This window comes from Aegilops tauschii, chromosome 4 (genome assembly GCF_002575655.3).
Source record: "Aegilops tauschii subsp. strangulata cultivar AL8/78 chromosome 4, Aet v6.0, whole genome shotgun sequence".
In the NCBI taxonomy this organism is placed as follows: Eukaryota; Viridiplantae; Streptophyta; class Magnoliopsida; order Poales; family Poaceae; genus Aegilops; species Aegilops tauschii.
In genome coordinates, this window is record NC_053038.3 from 284,366,722 (window position 1) to 284,379,007 (window position 12,286).

At 47.8% G+C, this 12,286-nt stretch overlaps 2 protein-coding genes and 1 long non-coding RNA gene across 3 annotated transcripts; 1 reads left to right on the forward strand and 2 right to left on the reverse strand.

The window, feature by feature from the left end:
• Positions 1-468: 468 nt before the first annotated feature.
• Positions 469-1,650, reverse strand: LOC109779911 (protein FAR1-RELATED SEQUENCE 5-like). The gene is made up of 2 exons (XM_020338518.1): positions 746-1,650; positions 469-682 (listed from the first exon to the last, which is right to left on the reverse strand). The coding sequence occupies exons 1-2, from the start codon at positions 1,648-1,650 to the stop codon at positions 469-471; spliced, it is 1,119 nt and encodes a 372-aa protein (XP_020194107.1).
• A 7,179-nt stretch (positions 1,651-8,829) lies between these two features.
• Positions 8,830-12,025, reverse strand: LOC109779912 (nicotianamine aminotransferase 1). Its single transcript, XM_020338519.4, has 8 exons — positions 11,677-12,025; positions 11,299-11,588; positions 10,310-10,652; positions 9,897-10,109; positions 9,752-9,811; positions 9,517-9,672; positions 9,343-9,436; positions 8,830-9,153 (listed from the first exon to the last, which is right to left on the reverse strand). Exons 1-8 carry the CDS (start codon positions 11,692-11,694, stop codon positions 9,014-9,016), a joined length of 1,314 nt encoding a protein of 437 aa, XP_020194108.1. The 5' UTR covers positions 11,695-12,025; the 3' UTR covers positions 8,830-9,013.
• LOC141021298 (uncharacterized) lies at positions 9,900-10,994 on the forward strand. Its single transcript, XR_012182002.1, has 2 exons — positions 9,900-10,180; positions 10,263-10,994. It is a non-coding gene; the product is annotated as an uncharacterized lncRNA (long non-coding RNA).
• Positions 12,026-12,286: the final 261 nt, after the last annotated feature.

Sequence of the window (12,286 nt, forward strand, 5' to 3'; positions counted from 1 at the left end):
TTATTTCACATGGCAACTACAGTTTATGCTGTCTAGTGTAATCCTGTGCTATATTTGAAAGGATCATCATGTCAAAAGATGGCAACTACAGTGCATTCTACAGTGCATTCTACATGGCAACTACTGTCCTCATGGTAGTGCAAGTACATCATATTGTTCTCAATGCACATCAGGTCATCTTATATGTGAAATACCGTTTGCACTATACATGGCAATTACACTATATCCCACAAGGCAACCACACCATATTCAAAATGGCAACTACACTTTATTTGACAACAAGCATCAGCTAATATTTGTTTTCCAACTACAGAGGTTTTTACTCCATTTTTTCATCTTGTTTTGCATTCATGTGTCCACTACAGATCGCAGCTTCAAACCAGCAGACATGGCAAACATTTTTTTTTCATTTTTCAATGTTGACTGTGCCGTGTCATACATGGCAAATAAGACCGTACGACCATTCACTTACTTGTTAAATATCTTGTTGGTGTATATCTTGCTCATCTGCCTCTCCATCGGTAAATTTGTTAGCAATTTAGGTTGCTTGAGTGCGGTGTTTGCTTCTTGCTGTAGCTCAAATCCCAGTATTTTCTGTTGCAAAGCTGAATATTGCTTGGCAAACTGCAACAATGAGTTGCCAGGGCTCACATAATGCTTCAAAACAGCATTGAACCCCTCGCTGCGTTGCGTAGTCTACAGAAATGGATAGAAGCACTGCATGAAGTAGGCTGGCACCTAGTACATTCGCTTCTCCCACAGGCTATTAAGTGTCTCGTTGTCTTGGACTTGGTATGTTTCAATCATAGCCGTCCAGCTCTGTTCAAACTCCTCCACTGTCAAGTTGTGGTCCACACACAACTCGAATGCCTTGTGTAGCTCTGGACGGTCAGCAAAGAATGGTCCTAGCGTCTCTCCAGCCTTATTGGTAATATGCCACCTGTAGTGTCTGTGCACTGCTAACGGAAAGACCTCCTCTATGCCTGCACGCATGCTAAAATCCTGGTATGTTATTATGTTCATCGGAGCAAGTCCATCCATCCACTCCAAGAAGGTTTTGAACAACCAAGTGTAACCATCAGTATCTTCATTCCGAACGAGACCGCAACCGAACTGCAAGGACTGATTGTGGTTATTTATTCCTATGAATGGAGCACATGGCATCTTGTACATATTCGTGAGATATGTCGCGTCGAATGAAATGCAATCATGGAAAGGTTTGTAGGCTCTTCTTGCAGCACCATCCACCCAATACATGTTTCTGACACGGTCCTCGTCGTCCAATCTTATCCTGTAGAAGAAATCAGGATCTGCTTTTGATTTCTCTTTGAAGTAGGCGACCATGTCTTCTATGTCGGCCAACCTGCTCTCTCTATGGTACTTTGCCTTTAGGTTTGTGATGTCTGCTGGTATGTAGGGCATGCTACTCAGACTTCCATCTTTGCTGTGGATCAGGGGCAGTATCTGGACCATTCTTGATGGACCGATGTTACAATCATGTAGCAACTTTATGAATTTCTTCTCGTGGGGACTGAATACTTTGTGGGCGCTCAGAAATTTTGCTAGGTCAAAATTCTTTATCAGGTCATGGTTGTGTTCTTCGACATATTCGGTGACCATCCACCATGCTCCATCTGCGTTTAGCTTCATCCTGACAGGGCATTCCGTCTTGAGAATGATGCCTCTCTTTCGTTCCGGCACGACAGGCACAACACCTTTACCCTTCTTGTTCTTTCGTGCCTTGTAGCACCTTATCTCACCTCTGCTGTACTCGTTTTATTTTCCTATGGTATTCCGTGTTCACCACAAATCCATGGAACAACGTGCATCTCTGGTAGTATTCCTTGGCATCTTCAAACGAACCAAATCTCTGCCCAACATAAGGTGGTTGAGGTTGCATGATTTCTGATTGTCCATCTTCTTCTTCCCCTTGCGCTTTGTCATCGGTTTCATCATTCACTTCAGTATTGGCAGCTATTTCATCTGCTTGAGTGTTGCTTGTGCTGGTGTGCACAGGCGTGCTTGTCGTCAATACTGCAACGATTGCCAGTTCTGACACTGATTCTGCATTGTTTTGTGGCAGTATCGGTGACTTGCTCGTGGAACGCCGCTTCCACGTGCTCTGAGGTCGTGCACCGCTGCTGATTGTAGTCAAAGCTCCTACAAAAATCAGGTATGTGTGTAAGCAGTATTGCTTGAATGGCATATTCGTCGAAATGAAATACGGCATCTGCATCTGATTGTTCATGGCAACTGCAACTGAAATATGGTAGAGAACTGCAGCTGTATAAGTTAGATGCATAAAGTGCTGGAATGTGTAACTTTGAAATCATGGCAACTGTAACCCATCCTTTCTTTTGGCATCATATCATTCATATATGCAAGTCTTGAGGATCTGCATTTGTCCATGCATGGCAACTGCATTTCTCCAGCCATGGCAGCTACAGTTGACCTAATATGGTAGCTGTAGTTGCCAAGTCATGGCAACCAACATCTTAACATCAAAACTTGCGTTCTAGATATGAACCCACAAGGCAAATGCAGATAATCACAAATGGAAAATACACACAGACAGTAATTGGCAAATCCAGATGATCATAGATGACTAATGGACGTATTCACTTGGTGGCAATTGTAGTTGCCACCACCACCGTGACAAAAGCACTTTCCCAATTCTTTTGCACAAAGCAAATGCATGATTTTTCTTGGTTCACATATTACCTTGCTGTGCCACATGTGCTAATCGAAGTTGGTGTGCCACTTCAATTTGGTGTGTTGTATCTGCATTACCGATGGTCTGCAATGGTGAAGCTTGCCACGAGACCTCTGCTGGTGTGGTTGCACCATAACAACCTGCGATCATGTGGAAGTTTAGCTTTGAAATCATGGCAAACATAGTCCACCATGCAAGCCAACTACAGTTGACAAGCATTGACCAACTGCAGTGGGTCAGGCATGGCAACCGTAGTTGTTAAAATATGGCATATGTAGTTTCTCACTCATGGCAACTGCATTTGTTCAGACATGGCAACTGGAGTTGTTCAGACATGGCAACTGCGTGCAATCACGTATGGCAACTGTCAGTCATACATTTAATTTGACACACACATTTGTTCACATATGGCAAATACAGCTGACCAGGCTTGTCAGGTGCACTTTCCATCATTCTTTTGATTTCTATCAGCTACAAACGCCAATGTCATCTTTTCTACATTTATCGTCACACCATGTAAACACCAATGTCATCTAGTTCCCTTTCCTGATACACTATCGGCAAGATCATTTCATATGTCTCACCTGCGTATGACGTTGATGGCAGGTATCTGGTTGCCACCTGTTGCCACGTGCTGCATGATGGTCCTGTGTTTTTTGCAAAGTACTCATAAGTCTTGCCATCCTTGCAAGTTTTTTTCGCCACATCAACATTCTATTTTTTTTGTTACCTTGATTTGCCACATTTGCTACTTGAAGTTGGTCTCCTGTATATCTATCACCGATAGCCCCTTGTGTTGCAACTTGCCACGGTATCCCTGCCTGTGTGGTTGTGTCATAAGAACCTGCGAACAATGTCATTGTAGTACATAAGTAGAATGCCATTTTGAAGTCCACAAACATGGCAACTGTCCTTTTTTGATCACGCATCGTACCTATGCTCGCGTACTGCTCTTGTAGTGGCAGCAATGGTCCTGCGGAAATGAGTTGATTGTACTCTATTGGATCCCAAGGGGGCGCTTGCGGCCTTCCAAAAAACCAAGGATCAGTCTCGTCTTCATGATTCATTTTATCTGCTTCTCCCACTATGCTTTCAACCACTACACGAATAAGAACACATTATTTTTCAAATTCCATTTTTGCACATAAAAGGAAACACGACAATCTTATCACATTTCTGGCATAAACAACTATTACAGCATGGCAAGTAGGAAACATCGTAGCCGTGCATTTCTGTTGATAGGGCATGCATATTCATCCTCTTTCAACAATCTGGATGGCAACTACCATGTTGAATTGATGGCAACTAACAACATAATATGATGGCAACTAACAACATAACATGATGGCAACTAACGACTTAGATATGTGGCAACTAATTTTTTTTCCATATGTACCGCCCAAATTGCTCTGTTCTGCCCTACTCTTAGTGAATCCTACACATCCTTCTTGAGCACCTATTGGTAGCAACCGCAACCTAAAATCTTAGATCAGATCTAGAATAGAACATGGCAAATTTGTGTTCGTTTGAGGGCAGAGGAGAATAAACATGAACATCCGGAATTCATGTGAGTTGTAGATCAATGCGACACAAATCTAGTACGTTCGTGGTGTGTTTGCCATGACACTGTGGATCCAGTCGTCATCTACGTGGGCAATCTATGGGGGCGGGAGGGAGGGGGAGGAGGAGGAGATAGATGAACGACTAGATGTATGATGTGTTTCTCACCTGTGAGCTTTGCCGTGTTTTCCGTCGATGGGGAGGGTGGGCGCTAGCGATCTGATTTGGTTGCCATGGCAACTACAGAAGGAAGACGGCGGAGGTAGGGGAAGATTTTTGATACAGAGGTTGGAGACGACGGACGGTGGCTGCTGTGGTTCGCGGGCGGAGGGAGACGACGGCCGAGAGAGGTTGTGCGGGCCTCGGGGTCGCTCACCCGGACGTGTGGGCGATCGCGCCACATACCGGACGTGCGGGCTGTGGCTGGGTGCGCCCGGACGTCCTCGTGCGGGCGGGATTGTGTCGATGCCACACGGGCGTGCGGCACATCCCCGCTACATGCCACACGTGTGATAGATATCGACGTCATATGTGGACGAACGTGGTGGCTTTTTTTACTTCTGTTTTAATTATATAATAGATAGATACCGTGAAAATTGAGTCCGACTGCCTACTGTGGGTTCAATAGATTTATTGGATGATTATATCCTGGACAGGATGTGGCTATAATCAAATGGTCCTGGATTTTGTGAAGATCTTGTATAAGGATTGTGACCGTGAAGCTAATCAAGTCGCGGATGAATTAGCTAGGAATTCCTTTAGTAATAGATCCTCTGGTTCTTGGGATGTTATGACCCCGGACTTTATTTCTCATTACTTTCTATTACTACATATTTGAGGAATAAAATCTACGTATTTACCGTCAATCTTCTTTTTATAATAATAGTATAGTATACTTGTATGCATATGTTTACCGCGAGTGCAACTCCCTCGAACGGCTGTCGCTGGTGGCGAGAACATTCCAGTGCACGGCGACGGCGAACAGGCCGAAGAGAAGAGAGCACGCGACGGGCGGTGCATCGAGATCCACCCGTCGCGCGCAGTGGGGGAAAAAGAAGCGACGGCGACGGCGACCTCTCCGTGAGGCCAGGCTGCTCGTCTTCGGCAAATTTGACCTGTGGACGAAATAAAATCACAGAATAAACTGTCCGTGAAACTATTTCACGCGACTGACCTTTTTATGTGACGCCCGACACGAAAGCGTCACACTACACTATGCAACGCCTCATAGATAGGCGCTACACGCCTGGCCAGCGTTGCACCCCAAACTGCCTAAAATTTGCTAAGTCATTGTGCAGAGCCTAAGAGCTAGGCGCTGCACTGTATAGTGTGGCGCCTAGCTCTCAGGCGCTGCACTAGTGGTTGCACTACAAAATGAAGCAACCACTAGTGTAACGCCTAGAAGCTAGGCGCTACACTATATAGTGTGGCGTCTAGCTCTTAGGCGCTGCACACTGACTTAGTAATTTTCGGATCATACGGGTGCGACGCTGGCCAGGCGTGTAGCGCCTATCTGTGAGGCGTTGCACAGTGTAGTGTGGCGCCTTCGCGTCGGGCGTCACACAAAAAGGTCAGCCGCGTGAAATAGTTTCGGAGACAGTTCATTCTGTGATTTGATTTCGTCCATAGGTCAAATTTGTCAATTTTGCCCTCGTCTCCATGCGCGTGCGGCGCAGAACGGGATAAGCCTGCGGTGCATCCCGACCGTCCGTTCCCCCACCATGGGATGGTTTCCTTTCAAACCTCACGCGCCCCAACGGTTGCGCTTGGCCTCCCGCACGCACTCACCACCTCCAAACCCCTCCCGCTCCCGCGCCACTGACGGTTCGGGCACGGGCTTGCCCCGACCCACGGGTCAGTTTCGCTAAATCTCTGTATTAATAAGCACGCCCATGGCGTAATCTCCGGTGGTCGCAACGCAAACCCTAGGGAGAGACGACACCTAGCGATGGGCAAGGGCAAGAATAAGAAGAAGAAGGTGCCCGCCGCCGCCGCCCCCTCCCATGTAGCGGTCAACGGCGACGAGCCGCAGCAGGTGGATTCGGCGGCGGCCAGCGGAGACGCGATTCAGCCGCCGATGCCCACTCCGGTTGGGGACGATGAGCCGCCGCCGGAATCTGCGGCGATTCCCAATGGAGAACATGCTGCGCCACCGCCAGTTGAGGCGGCCGATGGCGTCGAGTCACCGGTGGATTCTGCGGCAGCGGCCAATCGAGACCCGTCGACGCCTACAGTTGGCGACGAGATGCCCCCGGATTCAGCAGCGCCGGCCGACGCGAACCCGCCGCCTTCGATTGAGGCAGCCGACAGCGGCGAGCCGTCAGCAAAGACGGGGTCGGAGGACCAGGTCCCGGAGGAGAGGTGGGACTCGTCGCCGGAGCATGAGGTGGAACAACTCAAGGCGCTCAACGGCACGCTCGTTAAGGAGGCGGTGGTGACGCGGGGGCGGGTGGCCACGCTCACCGCGCAAGTCGACCAGTGCTCTGCTGATGCTTGCGCAATCGCCGATCTGGAGCCTGTGGTCTTACGGGCTGCCCTTGTTGCCCCCCTCCAAGCTGCCGCCGAGGATGGCACGGCGCTGCGCGGGCACCTAGCCGACGCCCAGCAGTCGCTCCAGGTCGCGGAGGCGAGGGTGGCTCGCGAGACGGATGCCAGGGTCGAGGCTGCAGCTCGCTTGGAGGAGGCCCAAGTGGAGAAACTTCAATTCGAGGAGCTCCTCCGCGGGAACCAGGCGGCAGCCGCGTCTGCATCCGAAAATGTCACCCAATTGGAAGCCTCTGTTGGTGAACTGGCGGGGAAGAGTACTGAGCTGTGTGCAGAGAAAGGCGAATTGCAGAAGCAATTGGGGGAAATGAGTGCCACGGCTCACAGTGTCAATGCTCTCAAGGCAGAAGTGGAGGGAAACTTCCATGATTACAAAAAGAGCACAGAGATATGGAGGCAGGAAATGAAGGAGAAGCTTGATGAGAAATCGAAGCAGTTGGACAGCCTGATAACCAGTGAGGCGGAAATGGAGGTGAAGATCCGGTCTTTGGAGGCAAAGCTCTCGGCGGCCCAGGCTAGGAACAGGGAAATGGAGTTGGAGATGGAGACTAGCAAGACAGAGTTAGATGCCGCGCAGAAGGAGGTGGAGAAGCTCCAGATCGATGTTGCAAATGCCACCAGTAAGTATAACATAGTGGTGGCTGACGTGGATAGTTTCCGCAATGAGATTAACGAGATGAGGAAAACAAATGAAGCGGCTGCGGCTGCATTTGCTACTGAGAAGACCAAGTTGGAGAAGGAACTGGATGGGCTGAAGAGGAGGGTTGAAAAAATTCAAGCCAATAAGGATGCTGCCATGGCCTCTGTCCATCAGAAAGATGCTGAGGCTGCAAAGCTGATGGCTAAGCTTAATGCGCTGAATGGTACCATTGCGGATCAACGTGTTCACTGTGATGATCTCAAGAATAAGTATTCTTCGCTCCTAGCTGAGAAGGATGCGCTTCTGAAAGCATTTGACAAGGAGAAATCTGAAGGAGACAAGCTAAGGCTGAACCTTGGGGAGCTTGAGAGCTATAATGCTGAGAAGGACCGTGAAATTGGGGTGTTGAAGGCAGAAGCACTAAACAAGGAAGGGCAGATCGGTAGCCTGAATGGGAAGCTTGAGGAGCTGCATCTCGCAGTCACTGAGGCGCGGCAGAGGGGGAAGAGTAGCGCGTGGACATGGCTGTGCCCTACCACGACGGTTATCGCCGCCGCTTCCTTTGTCTACGCTGCTCGTAGCCGGTGAACAGAGAACTCTTTTCCTCGCCTTTTGTTTGCTTGCTTGAGCATGCACAAATAAGAATAACCAGGCTTCCACTTATTTTACTACCTACTTTTCCCATATGACGAACCGTTTGGTACTATAAATGAAGTTGAGTTTCTATATCTGTGTTTGCATGTTTTCCTGGAATTTTTTTTTTGCAAATACGCAAAAGTGCGTATCATTTCATTGATAGGTAGGGAGAAAACAGGGGGGGAGGGGGGGGGGGGGGGGTGGGATGCTCAGCCCAACGATCTTAAAAATACGCTCCTATGCCAGCAATAGATTTAGTCCGCGAGCACCAGCTTGAGCCCAGGTCCTAGCTTCGTCCTGAATAGCTGCAAACAGCCTGGGGGGAGAGGGGGGGGGGGGGGGGGGATCCGGTGATGGTCTTTGTTCAATGTCTGCATTTTATGGCATGTTACAATTAATAACTGACAATATATCTTTGCAGTTCTCAGTGATCTGATAGGATAATGAGAACCTGTCGTTTACATACCTTACATGCCTGTTGGATCGGCTCTATAAACAAATCTGAATGTCTCATGTTAAACAAATGAAGAGAGAACACTTATGACATAATAAATTCATTTTGTTAGATACTATGCAATAGATTTTATCACCGCTTAGGAAACAAAGGATTTGGATTATGCACTTCTTACAATGGTTGTAGCTCGATTGGAAATAAAGTCGATCTTGTGGCTCACTTGTTATTTGCAACCAATAGACGATAATTGTATTGCTGCTATGCAGTAATAAGGAATGCTTATTATTGAGATAACCTTTATTCTGTAAATTTGTTGCAGACTTTTATTCTGCTACACACTATCTGGTAACTGTTCCTCAGATTCTATATACAAATTTCAGCTGTATGACATAAAATATGCATCTGAGAATTGAAATCAGAGGCCGTATAAATGTTATTGAGCTAACAAAAACACTATATGGTGGTTTCAGAACTTTTTTTTCAATAGTTTTGCTTGACCTGCCCTTCTCTGGCAGAATGACTCAATCCTATCGCAGGCTTCCAGTATTACATGAACAGGTGCCCCAAAGAATATCCTAACCCAGTTCTTCAACCCAAGGACAGAACCTGGAAATCAGAAAGGACAGAAATTGAAATTGTAAATCTAGAGAACAAGACTAGTAGTTAAGAACGCAGAAGCCACTACAAGATCAACCATTTTAGGAACTTCCAGTGTTGCTTACCACACCCTAGCAGTTCAGAAAGGTTATAAGGTCATACTAGTAAGAGAAAGACGGAAATTTTGGTGTATTATACCAGGTAAAATAAGAACTGATTCTTCTTTGATCAATTCGCGAGCAAAGTCCATGTCATCTGCAATGCCGAACAGAAGTGAAGTGTTGATTTCAACCTGCATAATTTTTTGATCATCAATTAAAAGATAGGATAATTAATCATTATATACAAAGACAAGTGCAACTTTGGACCAACCATCATGAACATTGAACCGTGAGGCTTTGAGTAGCATTGCAGAGCTTCAATCTGGTTCACTCTTCCGTAGAGAGCATCAGCAGCAGACTCTAGCAAGTTCACAACATTCTGATGGAACTCGTCATGTTCGTCCAAAAGAATCTTGGGAACTGCTGCCTGTGTGTCAAAGGATCTAAATGAATTAATGCAAATTCGTTTGTGTAGGTTAAACATTGTTTCGTAATAGGATCCTGACCTGAATGATCGAGGCTGGTCCTGAAGTCACGTTCAGTAGCATCTCAGTTGCAGTTCTGACCTTTAAAAGAACAAAATTATGGATCTGCGTACATGAGTGCATATAGCCAGCAATGGAGAAACATGAGAAGAATCTAGTGTCTTACATGCTTGATTGTACCATTAGGATCACAGAATGCCAACCAACCGAGACGCCATCCTGGTAGCATGAATCTCTTTGAGATGGCTCCAATAGTGATAACTGGTGCGATGTGTGCATACGAGGCCATGGGCACAAACTTGCTGGCACCAAAGACCATATGTGCATATACCTCATCCGCTATTACTGGAATCCCCAACTCTTTTGCAGTTTCAGCAATCTATAGATCAACGGATGCAGTTGGTGATCAGTGCTATGCCAGTAAATCATGCATGTTCAGAGTACATGAAGGTACATTTGTTCATAATATTCAGTGTTTGTAGGAGCCTGATTCTTTAGAGGTTTTTGTTAATGAAAATCATTTTGATTTCAGTTTTCAGAACGCAGGAGTGCTCGTGAACTCTGCCGTCTGATGGTCACCTGGAGAAGATGCTGCGTAGAGTAGACCGCGCCACAAGGATTGTTTGGATTGATGACAACTATGGCTGCCGTGGCGCCATCAGCCATGGCACGTACTCCTGCAAGGTCGGCCTCCCAGCCTTGCCGGGGCAGGAGGTCGTAGAACCGAGGCTCGGCACCGACAAGCTTGCAGGCTGCCTCATAGGGGGCAAAGCCCGGTCGAGGCAGCAGGATGCTAGCCCCTGGAGCCCCACCGAGCACCGTGGTGATGGCAGTGATCGCGCCTGTACCTCCGACCGTCATGAACACATCAGACTCCTGGATGCGGTGGTGTGTGCCGGCAGACAGGTAGTCGGCGACCGCGCTGTTACAAAGATGTCCCTTGCGTCAGTGAAAGAGTTACGAGGGATGTCATCAAGCTTGGTAAAATCTTGTCAAGAGAAATATGGAGTAAACATCGTTTTCATCATCTTTAGAACACAAACTCTCGGGGGCGTCTCGGTTTACAGGATTTAGGTCAAAGTTTTGTTGTATTGGGAAAAATGTAAAGCTGAAAGAGATTGGTCAGTGAAGGTGCACCAGTGACATGAACGGCTTGGAATTGTTAGCTTTGTTGGGCCTGTGGTCTGCATATCCTGTTTGTACATCCACCAGTATATGTATATGTGTGGTTGTCAGCTATCAAGGGTGCAGTGTAGTACTCGTACAACTGAGTTGGAAGTTAGAACTTTCTGACAGATATTGATAGTCCAGGTGGCGAGGAGCCAAGCAGGTCGTACCACATATCGTAACGTCTTTGTTATGGGCAAACGCCATGTGAATGTGGAGGTGTTGCAAAACGGAAGAAAATCAAGATGATGTGAAAGTGCACTTTGCAATGCGTATCCAATGGTACTAGTATTTCGATGTAACCAACGAGACCTCTAAAAAATCAAAATAATTACTACGTAGAATGTTTTGATTGGTTAGCCAAGTTGAAGAATCATGGTATGCGACGAACAGGCGCTCACCGGCGAGCGGCGGGGAAGCCGTAGGAAGGCGCGTAGCAGTCGAAGTCCCCGGACCTGGCGGCGCAGGCGACGGCGTCGGCCGCGAACTCCCCGCCCCGGCGGAAGCAGGCGTGCGCGGAGGCGTCGCCAACGCCGAGGGAGACGAGGCCCTTGTCCTTGCCGGCGGCCGCGAGCAGCTCGCCGACGACTCCCCTCATGGACGCTTTCCTCTCCGACGACAGCGCCGGGTGGCATCTCACCGCCGCCTTGCACGCGCACGCGCAGCCTCCAAGCCGCTCATGCGCCGCAATCTGAAGAACCAAGAAACAGGAAATGAGGCATGCACATTAATAACTGCGGTTCGCATTTCACAGCGGGGGTTGGTGAGGGAGGTGGTACCTGGGCAGTCGGCGCCATGAGAGCAGACTCTGCACACAAACAGAGAGAGAGAGAGAAAGAGAGAGAGAGAGAGAGAGGAAACGAATGGAAGAGAACAAGAGATGAGATCTAGGCGTACGTGAGGGAGGGTTGTGTCGTCGCTAGTGACGAGGCGTACGGGGCGTATTTGTAGCGGTTCCGTGGCTCACAGACGCACAAGTGATGGTCAGAACCAGCAAGCGTTTCGGAGTTTGTTGGCTAGCTCCTTCCGCGCCGGGCTTTCACTGCAGCCAAGGACTCTGTTGGAGAGAGACGCGGACGCACGCCGTGGAAGCGAGAGAGTGAGAGATTTACAAGTAGAGGCATGTATGGATGCAAAGGCCAAGAGCGATACGTGTGTCGTGTCACAAGATAGAGCTCACACCGCAGGATATCACCTCCACCTACGTATACACGGTTTGATTGATCGATTGATTGAGTTCTCAAGCAACCCATGTTTTTCACTAGTCTGCTCCTTGATGAATACTTCCTCCGTTTCATAATATAAAATGTTATTGCTCCTCCGGTTCTTTTTAGTCTGCATATAATTTTTGTCCTAAGTCAGAGTATGATCAAATTTATACTCCCCCAT

What these genes read in the sequence shown, in the direction of transcription:
- LOC109779911 (XM_020338518.1), bottom strand. Translation starts at nt 1,650, where the DNA reads ATGAAGCTAAACGCAGATGGAGCATGGTGGATGGTCACCGAATATGTC. An exon ending in AGCCTGTGGGAGAAGCGAAT is followed by an intron (nt 683 to 745) that starts GTACTAGGTGCC and finishes TACGCAACGCAG; the next exon opens with CGAGGGGTTCAATGCTGTTT.
- LOC109779912 (XM_020338519.4), bottom strand. An exon ending in GGCTTCCCCGCCGCTCGCCG is followed by an intron (nt 10,653 to 11,298) that starts GTGAGCGCCTGT and finishes TCTTTGTAACAG; the next exon opens with CGCGGTCGCCGACTACCTGT. An exon ending in ACGGTTCAATGTTCATGATG is followed by an intron (nt 9,437 to 9,516) that starts GTTGGTCCAAAG and finishes AAAATTATGCAG; the next exon opens with GTTGAAATCAACACTTCACT.